The 23343-nt window shown below is 40.5% G+C and overlaps 3 protein-coding genes across 4 annotated transcripts; 2 read left to right on the top strand and 1 right to left on the bottom strand.

Annotated features, from left to right (window-relative positions):
• Positions 1-684: 684 nt before the first annotated feature.
• Positions 685-8758, top strand: LOC130685688 (transcriptional regulator ATRX homolog). 2 transcript variants are annotated; one of them, XM_059494739.1, is made up of 18 exons: positions 685-856; positions 1201-1288; positions 1360-1628; positions 1687-1799; positions 1859-1987; positions 2059-2210; positions 2273-3725; positions 3801-4778; positions 4864-5232; positions 5328-5910; positions 5996-6376; positions 6489-6808; positions 6868-7121; positions 7201-7279; positions 7353-7832; positions 7907-8075; positions 8147-8290; positions 8358-8758. In XM_059494739.1, the coding sequence occupies exons 2-18, from the start codon at positions 1206-1208 to the stop codon at positions 8381-8383; spliced, it is 5982 nt and encodes a 1993-aa protein (XP_059350722.1). In that variant the 5' UTR covers positions 685-856; positions 1201-1205; the 3' UTR covers positions 8384-8758. The 2 variants fall into 2 exon arrangements, with proteins under 2 accessions (XP_059350722.1, XP_057365001.1); XM_057509018.2 differs by having other exon boundaries at positions 7907-8084.
• A 688-nt stretch (positions 8759-9446) lies between these two features.
• LOC130685667 (uncharacterized) lies at positions 9447-11505 on the top strand. Its single transcript, XM_057508994.2, has 3 exons — positions 9447-9625; positions 9710-9972; positions 10046-11505. The coding sequence occupies exons 1-3, from the start codon at positions 9595-9597 to the stop codon at positions 11423-11425; spliced, it is 1674 nt and encodes a 557-aa protein (XP_057364977.1). The 5' UTR covers positions 9447-9594; the 3' UTR covers positions 11426-11505.
• A 60-nt stretch (positions 11506-11565) lies between these two features.
• Positions 11566-13743, bottom strand: LOC130685670 (probable dolichyl pyrophosphate Glc1Man9GlcNAc2 alpha-1,3-glucosyltransferase). The gene is made up of 8 exons (XM_057508997.1): positions 13582-13743; positions 13243-13515; positions 12993-13185; positions 12697-12921; positions 12512-12620; positions 12311-12450; positions 12107-12246; positions 11566-12036 (listed from the first exon to the last, which is right to left on the bottom strand). Exons 1-8 carry the CDS (start codon positions 13638-13640, stop codon positions 11622-11624), a joined length of 1554 nt encoding a protein of 517 aa, XP_057364980.1. The 5' UTR covers positions 13641-13743; the 3' UTR covers positions 11566-11621.
• Between the last annotated feature and the right edge of the window lie 9600 nt (positions 13744-23343).

Genomic DNA, 23343 nt, shown 5'->3' with positions numbered 1-23343 from the left:
AGGAAAGGTGGTCGGATGGAGGGATGAACGGATACACGTCGGATGCATAGATGGAAAAGCAATGACAGAAAGCAGTTGACGGGTGAAGAGGAGAGGGGGGGGGAATTAGCGGGAATGGTGGGTGGTGAGACTGTGCATATTCAAGTCTATAATCACTGGAATCTCTGTAATATCAAGCATCAGCTTTGATGGTCTTACGGATCTTCTCCCCCTCGCTCTCTCCCTTCCTCGGAATCGTCCATTTCCCTCCATGCCATTCGTTCCATGTCTTTTTTTGAATTCAATTTGAAATTGGCGCAAGCGCTATGCTTTTCCAAACGTGAATCAATAGAGGCGAAACAGCATCCGCGCGCGCGACTAGGGCTCTAATCATCCGTATTTTCTCATACATTATCCATTTGGCGTCGGACTGGAACTCCATTTCAGGTTTTGAACTGAACTGGGTATAGTTGCCTTGAGTTCGCTGATCAACGGTCGCTCAAAATCGGTGAGTCGAACAATCCAGCAAGCATTTCTTATTTCTCTGTTGCGCACTCTTTCTGGCGACGACGATTTTTTGAACATAGGTGCGCGCACAGCCCTTGGCTCAGCGCAATGTACCCTGCTTCTACACAAAAGAGGCAAAACCAAAAAAAAAAATAGAAAAAAAGCCAAAAGCTCAAGCTGGCAACGCTGTCAGCCGGTGTAATGGCGCCTGGAGTTGCATTTTAGTATTTCTACTTTACAATTGCATTTTAGTTAGGTTTTAGTTTTAGTGGTACAAGCTGTGGCATTTTGTGCAGAGTTCTCGATTATTGGATTATCTCGTGGGATTGCTCAGAACTGCATGAAAAAACTGGAGAATTGAAACGAAAGGGTAATCTGCGATTATAAATAAAGCCATCGTTTACTTCGCAAGTTAGGTTTTGTTGTGATTTTTTTAACCAGTTTGGTATCATAGTTTTCCCCTTCATTAATGTTATTTCGTTTGCTTACGAAGACAGGAATCTCCTTTTTCATTTAGAGAAACATGTCAATGTTTTAGTGACGCGTTGGCAAATGAAATGACTACCTTTCAAAGTTTTTTGTTCAACACCAAATGTCTTAAAGATTCATAGTCATTCATTGATAATGTAAATTTCTTTCATGTAATGAAACTAAGTTTCATTCAAAGCATATTAATTGCTAATTTCAATAAAAATTACTGTTTTCTTTGTTCAGTGAAAATGACCTCGTCTTTCGAGGACTTCAGCATTCCTGATTTTGGTTCTGCAGACCAAAATGAGGAAGATGTGAATGAAGGTTGCGGGTAAGATAAACAAGAACACATCTCTGCAATGCAAAAATTCTTTTCTGGTAATGGTTGATTTCATTTAACAGGTTAGAAAAAGATTCTTCAAATGATGCTAACATGTTTGAAGATTCATCTGGAGAGGAGAGGGTTGAAGCCACCTGTAGTGTTGATCACGGTGGCATTCAAACATCTACTGCCTCAACTTCAAAAAATTCCGTAGCAGATGATGTAGTCGGAAATGTCACCCCGAACACAAAAGCTTTAACTTCCTTTAGGGAAAACTCAACCTTTGATGAGGAAACTCTGATGAAAATGACTGACAAAGAGTGTGACTTTTTTGAGAAATACAAAGAAGGTAAATGCTTTAATATACATTTTAATTTTCATGTAATTATTTTTCTGTCTGTTTTCAGCAAACCAAGCTCAGCTGACGTCCTTGAAGTGCACCACTTGTTCATGCCAACTATTCCTTGTTAATCGCGATAACATCCGAATTCATCCCGTTTTGGGAGTGCTTATTTGTAAAGTAGGTCCTGTTTGATTGCACTTTCGTAAGTTCTTACAAATAATTCGTTTGCGCTTTAGAGTTGCCGAGAGTTCTACAGTAACGGTCCGTTTACCAAAGATGAAAATGGACACGATGAATATTGTCGTTGGTGCGCCGAAGGCGGAATGATGATATGCTGCGATACGTGCTCCAATGTATTTTGCAAGGTAACGATTTTATATATATTAAAAAGTAATTTTAAGGATTTCTTAACTAAGTTATTGCATTTATTTGTCAGGCGTGCTTACGTCGTTGCCTAGGTCGTGCGAATTTATTGGAAATTACTGGCAGCAAATGTAAATGGAGTTGTTTAATTTGCAACAATGTTCCCCTGTGGACACAAAGAGCTTTGTGCAGGATGGTGATGTCTGCAATTAAATCAGCCCCTTGGTACACTCTTATCGCTTGAAATTTGTCTTCCTTATATATTCTGAAATTTTTCATTTCCGCAGTCGAAAATCGCTATCACGACGATCACTGTATGGATCGCCTGCAGTCGCTGATTCAAGTGATCCCGCTGTTTGGTTACCAGCTATCATAAATGAGGCAGAAAAATTAGCCACGTACTGTAAGGTATTGGCAGCAAAAGTAGGAACCAGTTGGTCAAAAGACGAGGGAGGCAGCGGAGAAGGTACAAGCAATCTCTGTGACAAAGAAACAGATAAACTGAAGGTCATTAGCTGCTGCCGCAAACTTCGTAAAGCCGTTGTTACTACTGGCGTAAATATGAAGTTACTGGAAAAGAAAATTGTTACCAAGTTTGAGCAAAAGTATGGCAATACTGACGACATTGATGTTGAGCTGCCGTCGGAAGCATCCAGCTTATTACGGGAATCGAAAAAACCATCTGGTAAGCGACTGATTGTCAAAATCAAGAATTTCAGGCAAGCAAACAGTAAGCAAGATTACTATGCTGAAGTTCGCGAATCTCCGCCTCCGCGCTCAACAACTTCATGTTCAGTAAAGAATTCGCCTCAAAAATCTGCTTGCTCAATGAGCAGTCAGGCAACTATTCCACATTGTCCCAGTCCTTTATCAACGAGAGAGCCTTCCGTTGACAGCGATGCATCTACCGAAGTTGAAACCCAGCCCATCGTAGCCAATGAAAACCGACTGCCAGAGGTAGAAAATTCTCTCACGAATGATGAACCAATCGAGTTTTTCGATACATTCTCTGAGTTAATTGATGGCAAATCAGCTGAAACTGATGTTCTCCAAGAGGGTCAGAAGTCTGCGGGTGAAGATGATCATAAACTTTTGCTGGGGCAATTCCCTGCCTTTTCCGGAGAGCCGGACCCGAATACTCTCTCACCCGATATGTTTTCAGCTACCCTGCAGAACGAGATTTTGGATCTCGAGGATTCTGCAGAGACTGTTCCGCTTCACAGAGCAATGCCTAAAAATGAAATAAAAAACGACGTTGAGCATGTAAACGCCCTCAAGCAAGAAGCGCAAACTCCAGCTTCGTCACCTTCGTTCATTACTGCCAACTTACTGGGGGAAAACGGCATGTCTCATTTAGGCACGCCATCTCACACAGGAGGAGACAAGAAGCCATTCAAATCCAAACTGTCTAGAAATACGTCCAGCCCGAGGCAAGCTATTAGTAGTGGTTTTCCACCTGCAGCGAATGACGAAATCGTCGGCAAGACTAAGTTGACGACAGCCAACCCAACTGCAACATCTTTCAATCCCAATCAGTCGTCGTCAATACCGTATTTGAATGAAAAGGCAAGACAACAACTATTAAAGGACTCTACGGATTCTGACGACAGTCTTGCTGAACTGAAGTTGAGCCCACGTGTAAAAAGGACGAAGAAAAGAAGCCGCATACCACTTGGATTAGAAGACGATCCGAAGTTGAAAGCCGAGTGTGCGGTTGTGGTAAATCGCATCACTATTTTGGTAAGCACCTGTACGGTTTCATATTTGAATGTATAAGTTTCTCTACACATCTTTTTCCTTATTTTTTTCCTGTAGAATGAAGTGCTTGCTATGGAAAATGTGAAGAACAGTGCACCACACGAAAATACGCTCAAAAATGACATTGATCGCATAGTTAAAGATCCATTAAATATCGCTGTAAGGAGCTCACACATTGAATCTGATTCAGATTGTGAACGGGATGATTTCGGAAAGAAAAGAGATGAATTTAAAAAGAAACGTACAAAGTCTCGAAAGGATATTAAAAAATCTTTCCGGCTTGCGGATTTGGAATCATCTTCGTCGTCAGATTCAGACGTTAAAGCAGATACGGAGGTTGCTGGTGTTGCGGAAATGTCAACGGCTTCCACACTTCCGAATCGCAGTGAAGCCGTTCGCCAAGCTCTGCTCGTTGCAAGCGATTCCGACTCGGATTTTAATATGGACATGAATGAAATCGCCAATAGTCCAATCGGCGTTCAGGAAGCGAACGATGAATGTGATGAGATTATGCCGGTTGATGACAATGGAATGCAAGAAGGAAAAGAAGAGGTTGTTGGTCTCAGCACAGATGGAGACGATGCCTCTAAAACGTCAAGCGTCAAAGTTGATAAACTCTTGCGCATGTCACTTGCCGATCCCGAAGCTGAATCCGACTCGAAAAAATCACAGAAAAACAAGGAATCAAAGAAAGAAAAGAAGAAAATAACGAAAGAGAGAAAGAAACGTCGTATTCAATCCGACTCAGACTTCGAATCTTCAGAATCTGAGAAAGACAAGAAGAAGCGGAAAAGGAAACGTTCAAGCCCGTCTGACTTAGAGGAAATTTCGAATGATGACGAAAATGATTCAGGGAAAGAAGCAAAATCGAAATCTAAATCGCGTCGTCGTATAAAGAAAACTGCCCAATCAAGTGACTCTGTGGATTCCAATGATTCCGATATCGAGGTTCTCAATGAGTCTCAACGTTCTGATCCGGGAGGGCCCAAAGGAAGAAAGAATATCAAGAAGATCATGAAGGACACAAATCTTAAGGTGAGAAAATGCATTCTACACAGATTTGTAATAAGAATATATTATGATTAATTTTTTTTTTGTTCGCTCATCGAATTTTTAACAGGATGAGACAAAAGCCGCTGCCAAGGAAGAAGAAGACAGAAAGAAACGTATTGCCGAACGTCAAAAGTTTTACAATGAAGCCTTCGTTGGTGACCAGGCACTTATCAACGCCCAGACTCATCACCTAGTTTTGGATTTCGATCCGAAAACCAAAGAAGAACTAGTTACGGTCGACAAACAGATCGTTACGAAACTGAAGCCTCATCAGGTTAAAGGTGTCAAATTCATGTGGGATGCATGTTTCGAGTCAATCGAGCGGATTAAAGAACACCCTGGCTCCGGCTGTATTCTTGCCCACTGCATGGGTCTGGGTAAAAGTTTACAAGTCGTCACCTTGGTGCACACCGTTCTGACTAACAAAGCGTGCCAGGTACGTTTTTCTTCGCTGTCATTACCCAATTTTGCTTTTAACAGGTGACTGTCAGAACTGAAAGGAAAAAATGATTGCATTATTGTCTCCTCTAGGTCGATCGCGTTCTGGTTGTCTGTCCTCTTAGTACCGTCCTCAATTGGGTCAACGAGTTTAAAGTGTGGCTTCCTCCGGATTCTAATATCGATATTTACGAAATGGCCAGCGCGAAGGGTAACAACAAAGAATTGCGGGTTTACACGTTGCGCAGCTGGCTCGAAGGTGGAGGAGTTATGATCATCGGCTACGATATGTATCGTAATTTGACCAACGAAAACAACAAGAAGATCAGTAAAAAGGAACGTGATGTGTTCACACGCTCGCTAGTTGATCCTGGACCACAACTTGTCGTTTGCGATGAAGGTCACTTACTGAAAAACGAAAAGACTGCTTTGTCAAAAGCCATGAATAAGATTTCCACACGGCGGCGGGTCGTCTTGACGGGCACACCGCTTCAAAACAGCTTACTCGAGTACCATTGCATGATTCAATTCGTAAAACCTAACCTACTGGGAACTGTTAGGGAGTTCACGAATCGTTTTGGGAATCCCATTAAGAACGGACAAGCTGCGGACTCAACCGACTCTGATGTACGGGTTATGAAACGAAGAGCCCACGTTTTGCATAAAATGCTTGAAGGTATGCTTTTTTTTTTCCCTGGATTCTCATGAACCTCGTTTTAAGCGCTACATGTTTTTTAAAACTATTTTATTGAATTTTTTAGATTCCGTGCAGCGGTTCGACTACGCAGTTTTGACACCGTTCTTACCTCCGAAACACGAATACGTGGTATCCGTGAAAATGTCGGAATTGCAGATCAAGATGTACCAGTATTACCTCGAACATCATGCCAAAGGTGGGCCTAGCCATATTGGTCGAGGGAAAGGTGCCGGATTGTTTGCCGATTTCCAAGAACTGGGCCGTGTTTGGACTCATCCTAAAGCTTTGCTCTTGGCTGAACTAAATCGTGAAGCAAAGGCGAAAAACAACAGTGACTCAGAGGGATCTTTGGCGGACTTCATTGACGACCGAGGGGAAAGCCCGGAAAGCGAAGACGATGGTGGCGTTGTATGTTTGGACGATAGTAGTGATGAAAAAGAACGAGGTATGTAAGCTTTAGATTTTATTATATACAGTTGAACTGGGATGATTGCCGCACTGTAGTTAAGTTATAAGCAATGAAAACTAACACGTTATCGTTTTTGAAATGGAAACAGTACCAACAAGATCAAACGGTTTCAGAATGAGAACTCGTGCTGCCCGTGGAGACCAACCACCACCAGAGGATGAATTGGGCGTAACAACTCCAATGTCTAGTACATGGTGGTCGCAGTTTGTCCAAGACGAGGACATGGTCAAAATGGAACACAGTGGCAAACTTGTGCTTCTCATGGATATTTTGCGGCAGTGCGAGCTCATTGGTGACAAAGTCCTTGTCTTCAGTCAGTCCCTTGTCTCCTTGAATTTAATTGAAGAATTTCTTGCCGCCGAAGACGAACGAAATGAGAAAACTCGAGCAAGTCTTGCTAGCACTGATGTAAGCAGTAACGTTTTAGCATTCTAAGAAATTGCACCAATTATCTTGTCGTTTGATAGTTGAAACAGGAGCATAATGGCACATGGCGATTGAATCAAGATTACTTCCGGTTAGATGGGCAGACGTCGGCAGAGCTGCGCAAAAATGCATGCAATGCGTTCAACAACCCATCAAATCTTCGCTCTCGGCTCTTCCTCATTTCAACCAAAGCTGGTGGCTTGGGAATCAATTTGGTTGCAGCGAACCGTGTCATCATTTTTGATGCATCTTGGAATCCTTCGCATGATGTTCAGAGTATTTTCCGCGTTTATCGGTAATTGTTTGATTTTGCCTAAATGTGTTACATCAGCAGATCATGTATATAAGTTTCCTTTCTTGCTCTTTCTTCAAAGATTTGGACAAAAAAAACCTTGCTACATTTATCGGTTTTTGGCTCAAGGAACTATGGAAGAAAAAATCTATGATCGTCAGGTAAAGTATTTCACTTAAAAATTACAGTATGTTAAAAGTATCACCTACAAACGTTGTCATTTCATTTCTCTAGGTAACGAAGCTGTCTCTGTCTTGCCGAGTGGTTGATGAGCAGCAGATCGAGCGGCATTTCAATTCAGCAGATTTGAATGAATTGTACGTGTTCGAACCCGACAGCCACTTGCGCCGGCCGACGCCTCTACTACCTAAAGATCGTTTACTTGCTGAGTTGACTATTCAGAGAAAGGATTGGATCGTGACTTATCACGAACATGATTCGCTATTGGAAAACAAATCGGATGAAGAACTTACTGAAGCGGAACGGAAAGCCGCATGGGATGATTTTGAAAACGAGAAGCGTGGTGTCAACCCGATGGGAATGATGATGCAAGATTCGCCTGGTTTCATGAGTATGCCTGGAATGCCGGACATTTTGGGAGGATTAGCTGGACGTTCGGTGGCTGGCATTCCACTGAGCAGCATAGCAGCTATGATTTATAATTCTAATCCTGGGATCACTCAAGATGAATTCCTGGGAAGACTGCGTCTAACTGTATGCACACCTTCGAAAAATTTGATTTGTAGTTTTAAATAGCGGTACTAAATATTGTTGTGGTTTGTTTTTAGGTGGATCAGCTTCAAAACTTCTCTGTTCAGCAAGCAGCTGCAGCTGCCGCCGTTGCCTCTGCACAGAATGCTTTACAGCAGCCCGGTGATGCTCAAAGATTATTAATGCAGCGACAAGTAGCAGCTGATCAGCTTAAGCGCCAATTTGGCAATACGCCTCAAGGGCCAGGTTTACCAGGTAATCTACTAGGTTTCGCTTGTACCTTGACCGATTGTTTTTCATGGAAGCCTTTTGCCTAGGTCCAAGCGGATTAGGAGCATCAGCCCCACCGAGATCACGGGGCAGGCCAACTATTGGTCCACATCAGCGAACAGATTTATATGGACTGGCCCCCGTAATTTACAACACGGTTACAGGATCAAATGAGCCAGAAGGACCCAGTGGTACTATTTAATTTCGTGTTTTCCCTTTACAGCGGTTTTTTACTGTAAATTGTTTTTTCAATTTTAGGATCTAATTCTGTACCTAAGACATAGACAGAACTTCATCGGATGAAGTTAAGCGTAGGATCAATCTATTCTCTTGATGATAGTTGGCCGGATGATTTTTTGTATCAAATTGCCCTGTTTGAGGAACAATATTATTTGTGTCAGCCACACATGGTTGATAGAGCCTCTCGCGAAATTCCTAGGTAAAATCCCCAGTTTAAATGTAAACTACTGTGGGTGACATGTTTTTTTAGCTTATGTTTTCTTATTGTCCTCCGTTTTCCTCTCCTCGGTTCTTCCTTCCTTTCTCCTGCAGCGGAGTTTGTGAGGGAATTAGTTGTTCCTGTATTCCCCAACTTTATGCTTTACTCGACTTATCCTTGTTTGTTTTCAATTAAATACATTCACCAAGAAATTTCATATATTACTTGATTTCGACCTTTCACTTCTACTGACTTCTCACTGAAATCTTGACTTTTCTCGATCGCTCTTGATGTATTTTATTTTATTTTATTTTTTTCATGTGATAATGCTTATTGTATTCTTGATATTGTTCGATTCGAATCCCACAAATTCGTTAATACAATTAAGACGAGTACGCCAGCACGTACCCGTGAGTTGTAATACGAAATTCATATTGTTAGAGGCACTAGACATATAAAGCATTGGTATGTTTGGAAGTTTAAAGAAGGCCTTTAGTCTGCACTGCACAGGTCCTCAGTCTACGATTTAGTATTTTATTCATTTTTAACTCAGTGAAATCGAAGGTTAGAAAACATTCAGTGGTTTCACGTATTCTGCATTGATGTGGCGACATTTAGTTGTTCCCGTGAAGGCGTATTCTACTGCTTCGAAATTGAAACAAAAACCTTACGCATCAGAGGTACTAACGAAGTATTTGCTTCAACGAGATCTACCTCCTTGGACTTCATACTTCGTGAAATACGATGATATAGTCAATGATCAAAGAGGATTTTCACATTTTAACTGGAGAGTGAAAGATAAGAATTATCACATCCTTCGCACTGGTTGTTATCCATACATAAAATATCATTGCACTTGCCGTCCTCATGAAGATTTATCAACAGAAGACACACTGTTTAGGCTGATCAAGATCATGAATTTTGGCCTGCCATGCCTTGCATATGGAATAGCAGCAATATTCCTTATATCCCATAAGGAAACTGTGCAGACTTCCAAAGGAGAAGTTACTATTCACTTTCTGTACAAGGAGGATATTGGAGCACAGTACTAGTGCAATGGATTTTGTGGTTGTTCAAGTTATCCAAGGTAAGAATAAATAAATTTTATGTGTCTACCAAAAAATTTAACTTTAAAAAAGCTAAACGAAACCACATAAATTTTCCTTTATAGGAAAGAATTTTCCCTCAAATGGTGGGAAACTTAGTTTTAGGATATCATGTGGACAGACGGAAGCTGATATGGAACAAGAATGTTGGACAGACAATGTAGCAATAAATCAAGAAGTGGCGTTTCCTGCAGCAGAATTGGATAAAAGATTATTAGAATTGGAACAATTGACATTACTATGTACATATGTCTCATCAGATGGTAGAATTCATGCTTATGATTCCCTCAGTTTGTCATTTGACATAAAAGCCATACCAATTAAAAAGGTATGGGCAACATAAAAGATATTAATAGTTGATACAAAGATGATTTGCTTAATTTAAATTACATATTGTTTAGTGGTACAAACTGAAACGTGCTCCCGATACTTACGTGACCGAAGAGCCTTCTCTACTTATTTCTATTTTTCACGAATGCAACGGAGAGGCTACACCTAACGTGGATTCAACGACGAACCAAAGTGACCAAGTGAAACCTGATGAAGTACCCGATACCGGTAATCGAAAAGCAGGTCAGTTGAAGCCAGTTCTTGTCAATGACGAGTACTTCCTAATAGAAGACCCGATCGACACCGACGAACAAATTTTCTTTAACCTGTCAGTGACGATATCATTTGCCGAAAACCTCTTCAACTTGTTCCCGTCCAAGAGCCTTTGGCCTTCAGAAAACATCCCGTTTGAATTTCGATTCAGTTTGTTTGGAAGTCCTATTCGTTTCAAGCCCTTCAAGTGTTTGCGAAACCTTACTGAAATTGGAGAAAGAGCCACGGCTAAATTAAAGGGTTCACCAAAGTGTGTACTTCGCTTTCTCAAACAGTCCATGAAAACCCTTACTATACTACTTTGCTGTGAGGACATACCCATCGCTGAATCCATTCTACCCATCAAAGAACGCATAGAATATTGCCAATTAGAGCACCGAATCTTAGAAAAGCTACATCTTGAACCCATAAATATTTCAGGAATCTTCCCAATGATCTCGCTGTTGGAAACGGAAACCAAGGAAGCATATTCAACCCCAGTGAAGCCCCAGATTGGTGTGGTAGTTACGTTATCAGAAGCTGAACAAAGAACTAACCAGCCACGTAATCAAACTTATACCACTACTACAGCCGGTGATGTCTCTTCTGTTATCTCATCAGAATGTACTGAAGTCTGCTCTGAAATTGCCAGATTTTCTTCGAAAAAGAACCAAAACCATCGAGGGAAAACTGAAGAAGACATATTCTATGCAACGGCGCTAGAACTTGAAGTTTGGAAGGAAGAACAAAAGCTACTGGAGCAAGAAAAGCAAGAGCGCTCGAGAGCTTCTTACATGGAGTTATTAAATAGCGAATATTGCAGACAAGCAGCCGTGAAAGAGGCAGCATTTCAACGACGAGTGCGTCGTATCGAAGAACTAGAAAAGCAACTAGAAAATGCTATTCAAAGTACGCGGCAAAGTGAGCTAGAACTCCGACAGGAAAAAGAACATTTGAATAGGCAACGAGCTCAACTGGCACGGGAAAAGAGCCTAGTCACCTCAGAAGTTGAACGTGTGACGCAGAGCTTGACAACCAAACACAAATTTGAACTGGAAGCAGAAAAAAGACGGCACACTGATATCGTCATGGAGCTACGCCGTAAACTCAAGGCTCAAGCGCAGAAATCCGCCGAAGAAAGCAAACGAATCATTGAGCTAGAAAAGGAATTGTCTCGTTTGAAACCAGCTTTGCAGTAATTCTGCGTATCTATTTTTAATGGTTTGCTTCAATCTTTCAAAATAGATAAGGTAGCGTAAATAATAACTATAAATTTGCCCATTTTAGTAGAATAAATATTGCCAATTCTGTTCCCCTGTTTTCAGCTGAAAAACCAACAAACAGTTGCCAAGGAATTTATTTAAAATATTCACCTCTGTTTGTAAAGATATGTGCTTACTTCTGTTTTGAGATCTTTTTCTCTGTTTTCAGAGATCCAATGACAAAGAAAAACCAAACGTAAATAATTCCAATAGCGCAATAGACAGACATAATCATCAATGGCAGAAACGGCAATCGACCGGAAGGATCGACCATCGAGTGAATGCAGCTTTCAAACAGCGCGACGGCCACCAAGCCATAGAGGAAAAAACGCTCCCATGATCGGAACTTCAACAATGTGCCTTTCGATTTTGGATCATCATGTAGTGCTGACAAGAAGGAGTAGCTAGCGAGTGAGTAGGTAAGTACCACCACTACCTTGAGAACATTTTCGAACGGCGTGAAAAGCAAGGGAAATAGAGATACGTGACCCGTTATGCTCAGCAACATGAAGAGCCGGCAATCTTCGTGAGAGGAGGCAGCCAGTAATCTGTCAGAGAGAGTTGATTATGTGATTGTCTTTTCTTTTTTGTAATTGCACAGAAATCTTCTGTACTGACGTCAAAGGAGTGATGACTATTAGGATGGCCTTTTCATGCACATGCCAGCCGAAGAGAAACGACGCAAAGGCACACAAAACAATCGCTCGGATAAATGCACGCGGTTGATTAGGTTGCTTGAACAGGATAATGACCGCTGGCTGCATCGTTTTAAAATTATTCAGTTGTTGCATCGCGATAGAACACGATAGCTCAGATACCTACCAATAACGCCAGTAAGGTGAAAACCAGAGTGGTCTTAGGTCCAATAGATGGGAGTATGGCGTGCTCAAATTCTTGAACCAAACCTCCCGTCATTGAGGCAGTCACTTTTGAAAGTGGATCGATCCAGCCAAGTTTATGTCCTAAAACACAGACCAACTGTACGAAATTTGAAGTAAAAAATGTTCACGCAAAGTGACCTACCAAGAAAAGCCAGGATTTTGTCCACTACGTTGTAAATTGCCCAGAAATTAGGTGCCCAATACGCATGACAGAGGCCGCGATTTTCAAACGGGAACAGCCTGGATAGGACCTGAAAGAAAAAGAGGTACAGAAAAAAACTTTCAATAAGAATTTGTAAAAAATAAGATTCATGATAGATATTATACCTGCTGAAGTTGATTAACAAATGGAAAATATGTGAAACCAAATGTCGTAACAACTATGACACCCAATTTAATAAGCCTTTTCAAATGAAATGTCATCTTTGACTTTTGAATATCAAAGCAATAGCTACGCAGCAGGTAGACGGCATAAACTGGGGCAATATAAAGATATATATGCTTCAAATTAAGAAGAATAGAGAACCAAAAGGCTGCCTTAAGATTTTCTTTCTGTAAAAAAAAAAAGAGGAAGATGAGATATTGATGACAATATAGTTATTGCTAACTTAAAAATCCTTTACCTGAAGTATAGAACCAACTGAAAGTAGTAAAATTCCAGTGAGAAATCCATTATACTGGAAGTGGATGTGATCCACCATGAAAAGACCTACATTGCACAGTAATAAAAAAGCCAGAATGGTTGAAGAACTAAACCATTTCTCAGCATCTTTCTGTACTTTTCCTCCCTGGTTATTGCCAAATGTGTACAAGCATCTAAAAAGCAAGTAAACTTTATTTTACGATAAATTTCACTATTAGTATTAGGATTACTTTTGCACACCCAATGCATACACAACATCAGTCAGTATGACTGAGATTCTCTGAAAAAGAATGGTATTTCGAGAGGCATAATTTAAGTTGTCAACTTTCAACATTTCGGGGTCGAACAGTAGAGCACCCCAAGAAAGGATGTATTCGAACCAAGCAAATAATGGAGGGTAGTCTAGAGTCCATTGCGAAGTATCGTCGATGTACCACTTACTTAGAGGTAGGCTATGGGTAACCGCCAACCAGTTGCGATGGACTTCAAAATCAGTTGACCGGCTGCAAGGTAAAAAGGTTTTAATAGATGGACGTAAGGACGATTCTATTAACTTAAACGTTTCTAACTAAGATGGTATGAAGAGGAGCTTTCCAAAGGTGACGGATGCAAATATTCGCCACAACATTCCTTGTCTTTACAATCCACAAATTAAGGCAGTATGACTAAAAGGTCTTCAATGTATTCTCATCTGCTAAGCAGACGACAAAATATTTTGCTTTCTTGGCTTTTGACAGAAAGTCTTTCACTGATTTGTTTATGCAAAGGCAGCATTAATGAAAATAAGTATGGGACTTAATTGAATATTTCTTGCATACACATTTTTTTTATTGATAGCACATTCTTTAACTAGAAGAAAATGGCATTAGGATATCGAGGCGCAGCGCAGCCATTCGTTTCTTTCTTGGATTTGTAACACCAAACTTCAACGCTGTGTTAAAAGCACCATAGTAAGTTTATACTACTGTGTTTATTTGTTAATAAGAACACTCGGGTCGATTTAGCCTGCGTTGATAAGTGAATCACCATTTAAGATCCCATAAGGTCTCGACACGTACGATGAAGAAGCTTAACCGGAGAACTTAATTTGACAATCACGAAGCCACCGGTTAATATTTTATCTGGGCCTAGCTTCAAGGCGTTTTGATTATCAATTATAATATTCTCGCTCGTCATTTCCTCCTTCCTCCATCTTTCCTACTGAAACATTTAGCTGCAACAGTTTGTCTACCCTCTGCAAAACTTGTTGTAAAGACATGTCCTAAGCTTATTTTTCGTTTGAATACAGCGTCAAAGAAATCAATTATTCAAAGCTAATTGACTTGAAAGGCCATTCCAATTTCCCTCGTGAATTTAACTACTCAGCGCGTATTTTTTTTTTAATGTTCCTTTTTTTTTCATTTTATATTGAAGAATTTCCTGTGTTGAAATTTATCGATCTACGAGAACCTATCGGCAGCTATCCGTATCGTAGTGTTTTAAAAATTTTGTATTAAAAAACACTGTTGTCAAAGATTTTAATGATGTAATAAATATGGCAACGTTTATTACAAACTTTCGTCGGAACACGAGGTTTGTCGTCTCGTCAAATGTGCTTTGCTGTCCTGTGATGAATCTAATTACAGCCGTGTGTATCACGCAACAACGCAGTAATTAGGTTATTGTGATGATTTAGTAAAGGTTCCTCATGACTCTAACAAAACGTTGTAACAAATGATGAACAACTCGCCTAATATGTTTGTAACTATTATTGCATTACTACGAACGAAAATGGCGACATCGATCTGCTTAAGTGCTCCGTAACGAGATTAACTTTATCAAAAAACTATAAAGTGTCCTACAAGATTTGTCGACTTCTGAATGCCGGTTCGACCCCCACCCAACGTTTCCAGCTGAAGTAGTAAGTCGCAAATAATTTCTTCTCGCCGATTTCTGTTGACTCATTGCATTACTGTATTTCCTCAGCCTCGAGGGCTTTCAAGTTTGTTTGTTGCGAACCCGTCCTCCTCGCCAACTTTGTTGATTTTCTAATTATGGGACTAGATCTTTGTCGCCCTTTTGTTGACGTGGCGAAAACGAACGAGACTCTCACCGCTGGCAGTTAAGCTTGTTTTGCTTGTTTGTATTGAACGTCACCAACCATTCTCAATGTTCGACGTTAATCAAACTTTTTTTCTGTCATTTCCAAACTGGCATGCAGCCCAGATTGTTGAAGTATGTGCACATTAGTATTCTAGACTGCAGACGGGCAACATTTTCTTCTTGCTTGTTCGCCTCCCCCCCCCCACCCCCCACCCAACGATTTTTGTTCTTTCTGGCTTTTAGACGGCAAGCCTTGGAAGATAGCCCAGCAGATGTAGTTTTCATCTCTTGCTACAAGTAAATAGACTCGTTGCACATTACGCATTCAAACTACGCAGTCTGAACGGTCAATAACGCTATGAAAGTTGGCCAACATCATCTTCTTTTTTTTCTTTTTTGAAACCCTTATTTCATCATGAAGTGTCCCTCCTCCTGCTGGGCTCCTTTTCCGGAACTATTGATTGGTGTGGCACGCACAATTCAATTTGGAATGCAGATGAGCTGCTACATAATGATGATAATATAGGACCGATGAGCTCGTCGTCTAGGGTCCAGCAAATAGCCAAGACTATTTAGGTGGAGGGGGGAAGGATGGAGGGACGTGATTTTTGGCTGGACGGATTCCGCATTGGATCATACGCCCTGCTGCGTCATCCTGACGACTCAATTAGCGGAGTGAGATGGCTGGCTGAGCTGGGTTGGTCATGAGTAAAAGGCCAAAAAAAAAAAAAAAAGGAATGAGGACGGCGAAGCTTTTCGGGAGGGAAGACGTTCGGATTCCAAACAAACATTCGTCATTGCGTTTTCCAAATGCGCTGCCATTCCAGTCTTATTTGGCTGTACCTTGACGTGAAAAGAGCCATGTATAGAAACGGATCAATCAGTGCAAAGTCGGTAGAGAAGAGATGCGTGAATCAAATTAGTTTCTTGTCTGTGATGGCCGTATTTTCTTCTTTTTGTTTGTGCCTTCGATCGTCATGTGACGGTTCGTGACCAATTTGCCTAGCGCTGATACGTCGTACCATTTTCTGCAGTATATGTAAACACTGAGCTTCTTCTGCACGTACAGGATTATTAAGTATTTTGATAGTGCCAAGTGAGCCAGTCCCTGGAGCAAAATTTATCATCCCTCCTTTCATTAAAAGATTTCTTGATGGATTGAACACAGTTGCGAATTTGTCTTGACATTTACGGAAGTAAGAGGATGAAAGTATTTTTCTTTTTTCTTTAAAAAAAAAAAGGAATTATTTTTGTTGTTTATGGAAAAGTTTGTGAATCCGGAGGGGTAATTCAGAAGTGTCTGGGCGAGGTTTGTTAACAGGAAACACCATTGAACAACAACAACAACGATAACAATACCGCAACACACACACACACAGACGCAAAACAAAGGCAAAGTTTTTCCCCCTTTATTTTGTTGGCAGCACAATGCTTCCGCCCTCCGTCCCACTTCTTCCCAACCCCTGCCGTGGCACGCGGGCCGGAGATGTCTAATTAATTTACGGATCGATATCTAGTGTCGCTTGAGTCACACACACACAGTTTCTCCCCGTTTCTATCCCTCGACTCTCCAAGACGCATTCCAGGGTGGGACCTTTTTTTTTTTTTATCGTTGACCTCCCCCCTGTTTTATTGTTGTCCGTCTACTGCGTAGTCTGTTATAGTATCTCGGCGCTCTGTTATATCACAGCCGATCGGATGACGTTGGCATTCACTAAAGGTGGAAGGAAGGGACTCGGAATTTATATGACTGGAAAGGGAGGCTAAGTCAGTCAAACATGATTAATCATGTGAAAAGAACTGGGAAGTCATACGGACGATGTGGAGTAGGGGTAGGAGTTGGTTTGAAATGAAAAAAAAAGCCGGAGATTATGGTAGGATGCGCTAAGTGGGTTAAAATGTAGAGACTTTGTTCCTTTAACTAACGATGGGCGAAAAACTCCTAACGAAGGACGCTCAGCTGTTTTTCTGTTTATCTCTTTCACGAATGGATGCAACGCTGATGGACCAAAAAGGAGAAAAAGGTTACCGGTATATATCGATCTGAATATTCGTTCCTATTTTTTTTTTCTTGTTCGTTAGTAAAGGGGTAGGAAAAATGGATTGATCTCAAAGAATATTGATTGCAGTCTACGTCTTGTTTTCTTGATTACAAAATGTTCGAAAGGACAATGAGAAAAGTCATTAGTCTACTGCGCGTTGCGTACACATTTTCCAGAAGAAAAGGCTACAGCAAATGCGGGATGGCTGAGCTTGGCCTTCATCAAAGTAAACCTCTCCTTCCTTGTTTGTTTAAGTCAATAACTTTGTGCTTTTGATTAGTCCATCCTCTCTCTCCTTTAAAAGTTGAAACGAAAATCTTGAAGTCGGGCCAGAACATAGCTGCTTACAGCCGCCAGAGATTTCGTCCTTGTTTTGATTAAACGTAAATTAAAATTTTATGCTTTGTTTTTGGCCCGTCATCTTTCTTTTTTGTAATATTTAGACGTTTAAAAAAAAATCCCGTGTTCTTGATTTTAGCGGGAATCTACATCTTGCACGCTCACGATCGAATTCCGTCAATATCGACTTAATTGACCGGAACTATCGGCACTCGTTTGCCGTTGCTTGCATCTCAAAACCCGTGTTAGTTAAAGGCGAATATACAAGTAATTAAGTGAAGGAGGGATTTTTTTTTTTACTTGTATACAAACCCGAAACTAAGAAGCTTATGATTAATGTCATTATTTCAGCGGGGAGAAATGAATAGAGCCTCATCAACTTTGTCGATGCTTTTCACGTTGCCAAAAAATAAAATAAAAAGATTTTGCCAGTAGATTCACGTGTTGTGTTTGAAACAAATTTTTAAAAAGGATCGCGACAAACATCTGCTGACATTTGCGCTATTCAACGCACATCTCGGTGTAGTAGATAGTCAGCGATGCACAAAGTTCGTGCGCGTCCTTTTTTTGTTTCTTCTATGAAACGGGTTAATTGCATTTAAGCTATGACGGGTAGACTCGCATCAAAAGCAAATACGTAACCAAGGCCCCTCTATTTTTGAATAGCTTTTTACTGTATGGCGGCTTGATTGATTACGGCAGAAAATAGAAACAGTCCGCCGAAACAAACGGACTGCCAACAGCAACCGCACGGAGATGGAGGGGACATTTTTGAACTATGATTTAAAAAAAAAATAACTTGTTTTGTGAATGCTGGAACGCTCTGAGAATGGCACGCACAACTTTGCTGTTTTCTTTTTTCACCAATTAAAATCAACAAGGAACTTTGTTGTCCCCCCAGTTCCACAAAGTTCACGTTGATTCTTAATTGAAGCCAAAGTTTTTACCGTTATAGTACGTAGCGTGTGCGACACGAAGCGAATGGAGTTTCTGCCCTCTCTTCTAAAGGTTTTGAATTATGCAAAATAGTAGAGCTAAAAGAAAAAAAAGAAAAAAAAATCTGGTAGCTTTTTACGTTGTTTTCTTCACTTGTGCGAAGCAATTTCATTTGCCAGCTGTTTTAGACTCCCCGCCCACCAGTCGTAAAATAGACAGTCTAGCCATAAACAGTTGAGCGTCGCATTGTCGGTTACGCATCAATATTTATGTTCCAAAGATACTGATCTGTGTTTTTCTTTTTCTTCTCATTCTTTCCCCGTTGTTGTTGCATGAAGCTATTTATTTATTTTTATTTATTTATTTGTGTGTATGCCAACAGCGGCTGGAAAACGGAAGGAACTATCCGTGGCCATAAAAAAGATTGGAAAGGAAATCAAAAAAAGAAGCAAATAAATAAATAGAAAAGGGGGGGGGGGGGAGAGAAGAAGAAGAAGGAAAAAAAAATGGAATATAAATAAGCCGAGATCAGACAACGGAAAGAGGTATTTTCAATATGGGATGACGAATCCCGATGCGCTCGTGAGTGAGCGTGACGCAAAGAAAGAATAGGAAAACCGTCAAAGCCCTTTTTTTCCGATCCTTCGTCACCAAGGAGAGCTATCCAGCCTCTATGCTTTCCCGTATTCACCATATGTACTTATTCGTCCTTTATTTATTTTTTTTTCTCTGTCTGACTTTGCTAGTCTTTTTTTTTTGCACGCACGGCGTCTAAAGCGGAATCATCATGGGAACAAACGCGGGAGAAAAAAAAATAAAAGACAGACAAAATAGGAGATGACTTACCCTCGTCGGTCTTTTCTTTCTTCCTTGAAAATACATAAAAGAATGGGCTTCCATTTTTTAATGGAAGAGAGAATCTTGAGCAATCAAAATGTTAATGCTGAATACTCAAATGTCGGCCACAGCGTTGCTAGTAAAAAGAGAGAAGATCTTTGTGCCGGAGTCACGCAGCTTCATTCTTTTATTTTAACCCTTTCCAAAGGGAAGTCATCATATAAAACTTGCTAAATCAAATACTCCGCAGTCAATCCCGCTTTTTTTTTTTGCGTTTGACGATTATTGCCGCTAGCATTTTCTTTTTTTAGATTTTTTTGAATTTGGTGACCATAAACTATGGAAACCTTTCGTTTTTTTTTGTAGCTAACAAAATTATTGGGGCTTGAATTAAATATTGAGTTGTCTTTAACCTTTCCAGCTCTTTATTCGGATGTGTTTTTTTAAAGTGTTGATACCTATGTATTACGCACGTTAACTGCTTTTACGTGTGCGATGGCTGTTGCCATCGTAACCCGTTTTTTTTTTGCGCATTGAACCTGAAGATTAGAATAGTACGAATCCTTAAGGGAGTCTTGAGTCGAATAAGCGGATGATGCAAAGTGCCCAACCCCTTCCATCTCGTTTGAAACTAATGCTAATGTGCGTATCCAAACGTAAGTTCGAATTGCTTACGAGAGGGAAACTATGGAAACCTTTCGTTGCCCTCCCTTTATTTTTGTATAGCTAACAAAATTATTGGGGCTTGATTTCAATACTGAGTTGTCTTTAACCTTTCCAGCTCTTTACTCGAATGTGTATGTTTTTTTTTTGAACTGTTGTTACTTATATTTAACGCACGTTAACTACTTTTACGTGCACGATGGCTTTTGCCGTCGTGCTATGCCGAATGTATCGTGCAAGTGCCCAACTCCTTCCATCTCGTTTGAAACTAATGCTAACGTGCGTATCCAAACGTAAGTTCAAATTGCTTACGAGAGGGTCGATGGCCATCGAAGACAAGTCGTTAAATTTGTTTTGTTTGTTTTTATTTCATTTGAAAAAAATGCGATTCGTTTTGTTCCATAGGAAAATGGACCATACTTCCTTTTTTTCTTTTCCTCAAAATAGTTTTAACACAAATTCCGAAATAGTTTCGCAAGTTGAAACAAACAAGAATAAAATACCGAGAATTCCTTTTGTTTTCTCTAGCCGTTTTGCCTTCCCCTTTTGCAATTAGTTTTGTTTTAACCTCAGCAAAAAAAAAAAAAAAAAAATTTCGTTCAGCCCGTGGGAATGAGAAAAACTTATTGCCTGCAATACTTTCCTTTTTCTCCCTGCGCGTATTATATAGCTCACTGTTTTACTTGTAGTAGTAGTTGGCACATTCGCCGGCTGTTGCGACAAGACAATCAACGGCCGGGAGAGGAAAGAGAGAAAAGCTTCTTGTAGTACACACTAGCCCCTCTTTTGTTTATCTAGAGCTGGTTCTTAACGAATCGGCTTTTGTGACACCCTGAGAGAAACAGCGGCTGTTTTGCGTCATTTGCCAGACAATGGACTTACCTCCGCACGCCCTTTAGTTGCTCGGGAAACGGTACGCATAGGCTCACTCTAGAAAGCTTTTGTATTTATTTATTTTTTCTCGAGAAGTGTAATAAGAATTATACCGGATAAAAAAAAAGGGAAAGATCAAGAAGGATAAAACTCTACAGTACAGGTCAATTCTAGTGAGAAAAAAGACTCGAACGTGTAATCTTCTTTTTTGCTTGAAAAAAATCAATGATAAATCTATCCATTTTTTTGCTTTTTCCCATGGCGACCAGTAATCTTCCTTAGTCTGCACGGAAGTAGGCATGTTGACTACTCTTGACTTCGGGGGGTAGGAGAACACCGGGTCAACGGGCTCGGCAGAAAAAAAAAATGCTGGGGCAACAAGTTCCATCCAATTTTCTGTCGCTATACTGGAAACGTCCTCGACATTTGGAGGACCCAAAATTACGTCGACTATTAGCGTAGGCCGGAGCGTTGGAACACGACAGATGATTCCGTAATCAAGACAGATCGAATTGTACTCTGTACCTTATCAATGCGGTTATGCGGGATACGTGTACAAATTGATTGAAAAGATGCTGTCTCTAGAGAAGGCCTATAAGGGATGGGCGCATCGGTATCGATTTAGAATAGGGTAATGTGGCAATAGAAGCCACGCGCTTTGCGGCACTTGGCTATTACCATTAAGGATTTAGTTTGGAAAACCCTTTCTTTTCTTTTTTTTTCGTTAAATTTGCCATCCGATTGCTACTTGTCATGATAATTTAAGAACTAGAGGAGCGACAAGTGCATTATTGAGCGGGCGTCCCTCGGTTCTAAAATTTAAACGACGATTGCTCCGATCTTCAGGCGAAACTGCTTTCTTTTCTTACGTATACGTCCGGCCAATTAAAAGCGAGCGGTGCAAAAATGAACGCTATTGGATTGCATAGAATAGCGTTGATTCGAGCATGTCGCAAGCGTCGCTCTATTACATAATGCACAAGCTAAAAGTTCTATATACAGGCAAAGTGTTTTTAGTTATTTAGCGGTCAGACTCGCGCCCGCCATTTCTACACATTTATATTTACTTTGGGGTGTGTAGATTGCGCCGAAGAAATAGTTTTGGAGCGCCTCTCCTCACTTGCCCGCGTTGCGAGATTGAACAATAATAGACCGAAAGGAAGAAAGAGAATCAAAAGAAAAAGATAGGTTAGGCTATGTACTTTTTTTAGAGTATGCGGACACATCTATCAAGGAGGACATATATCTCAAACGGAATAATGGAACAAGACGCGGCTGCGTCTTGTTCCATGGATGTTGCGCTCTCGATCGATATCGTGTCCTGCTGCGAGCCCTTTTTTTTTTATTTTACGATAAAACTTGAATATTATTCCCTCTTTTTTTATTATTATTATTATTCAATCTTTTTCTTTTCCCCTTCTGATTCTTTTTTCTTTTTCACGAAGATTCGGATCAAACGGAAAAAGAGCTCATTTCGTTTTCCCGCATAATAGTGCCATCGTTATGGCGACCGTCTCGTATTTTTTAACATCCAGTATACGGAGGCGAGCAAGACGCCCGGATCGTTATAATACAAGAAGTTTTGTACGTGTGCACGACAGGTGCACACGTACCTTGTGTTATAAGTTTCTTTCTTTTTTTTTTTTTTCCTTTTTCTAGTAATTGAGTTTCTTTTTGCTTTTTTTTTTGTTTTCTCCTGGAATGGTTGAGTTGGGTATTTATTATTATTATTTTTCCGTTTTCTTGTAATCGTCGGAAATGGTGCCAAGGAAGTAGGAAGCTGTCCCTTGCTCGAGTTTCTATTTCCTCTCTTCAACTCCCTCATGTCTTTGAGCAAGTTGAGTGTGCGCCGACCCCCTGACAACTTTGAGACCCCTCGTATAACTCGATCGCATCAAATCTAAACGAACTAAAAACAGCTCAGAAAGACTGACGGGTCAAGAGCGATTTTTACTGTTGTAATCGGTAAAATTCTTTTTTTATTTGTAAATATAAAAATAAACGTGTTTCTCTTTCTATACTCTCGTCTTCATTAGTCTTGTGTGTATGGGGGTTGGGTTGGGTAAGTGGGGTGGCCTTGTATATCCTCTTCGATCCAGAACACCATAAACCTTCCGGCGGAGACATGCTTGTGCAACGATCTTGGAACGTGACCTAGGGCCACTCGTCTATAGTCCCCCAACGTTTTTTTAAGTGTTGCTTGTACCTTATTGATTTCCTTTTCTCCTTCTTTCACAAAATATTTTTCTTCTGCTTTCTCCGCACCATTTTTTGTTTTATTTCGTCCCTATCCAGCCACTTGATCCTAGCACCTTATCGGCTCTACATGGATACCTGCCCCGCAGTTGTCTGGCAATTGCATTTCTCTGTACATAAAGCTCGATCCTATAGAGATGTCAACGTTTTTAAAAATAATTTTTATTGGGAACGTTGAGTCTGCCACTTGAAACAAAAGGGGAAATCCTTTAGAAATGTGATATGGGATGTAATAATAAAAAGAAAGTATGGTCTGCATTCTTTAAATGGTTTGAACGAGGCAAGTGGCGCTCTATGCACCAT

The sequence above is a fragment of the Daphnia carinata genome, chromosome 3 (assembly GCF_022539665.2).
Source record: "Daphnia carinata strain CSIRO-1 chromosome 3, CSIRO_AGI_Dcar_HiC_V3, whole genome shotgun sequence".
Lineage (NCBI taxonomy): Eukaryota > Metazoa > Arthropoda > Branchiopoda > Diplostraca > Daphniidae > Daphnia > Daphnia carinata.
This window is presented reverse-complemented; position numbering and strand designations above follow the sequence as displayed.

What these genes read in the sequence shown, in the direction of transcription:
- LOC130685688 (XM_057509018.2), top strand. Translation starts at nt 1,206, where the DNA reads ATGACCTCGTCTTTCGAGGACTTCAGCATTCCTGATTTTGGTTCTGCA. An exon ending in GATGTGAATGAAGGTTGCGG is followed by an intron (nt 1,289 to 1,359) that starts GTAAGATAAACA and finishes TTCATTTAACAG; the next exon opens with GTTAGAAAAAGATTCTTCAA. An exon ending in TGGGAGTGCTTATTTGTAAA is followed by an intron (nt 1,800 to 1,858) that starts GTAGGTCCTGTT and finishes TTTGCGCTTTAG; the next exon opens with AGTTGCCGAGAGTTCTACAG.
- LOC130685667 (XM_057508994.2), top strand. Translation starts at nt 9,595, where the DNA reads ATGGATTTTGTGGTTGTTCAAGTTATCCAAG. An exon ending in GGTTGTTCAAGTTATCCAAG is followed by an intron (nt 9,626 to 9,709) that starts GTAAGAATAAAT and finishes TTTCCTTTATAG; the next exon opens with GAAAGAATTTTCCCTCAAAT. An exon ending in AAGCCATACCAATTAAAAAG is followed by an intron (nt 9,973 to 10,045) that starts GTATGGGCAACA and finishes CATATTGTTTAG; the next exon opens with TGGTACAAACTGAAACGTGC.
- LOC130685670 (XM_057508997.1), bottom strand. Translation starts at nt 13,640, where the DNA reads ATGTTGTGGCGAATATTTGCATCCGTCACCTTTGGAAAGCTCCTCTTC. An exon ending in CTCCTCTTCATACCATCTTA is followed by an intron (nt 13,516 to 13,581) that starts GTTAGAAACGTT and finishes TTTACCTTGCAG; the next exon opens with CCGGTCAACTGATTTTGAAG. An exon ending in TATGCATTGGGTGTGCAAAA is followed by an intron (nt 13,186 to 13,242) that starts GTAATCCTAATA and finishes CTTGCTTTTTAG; the next exon opens with ATGCTTGTACACATTTGGCA.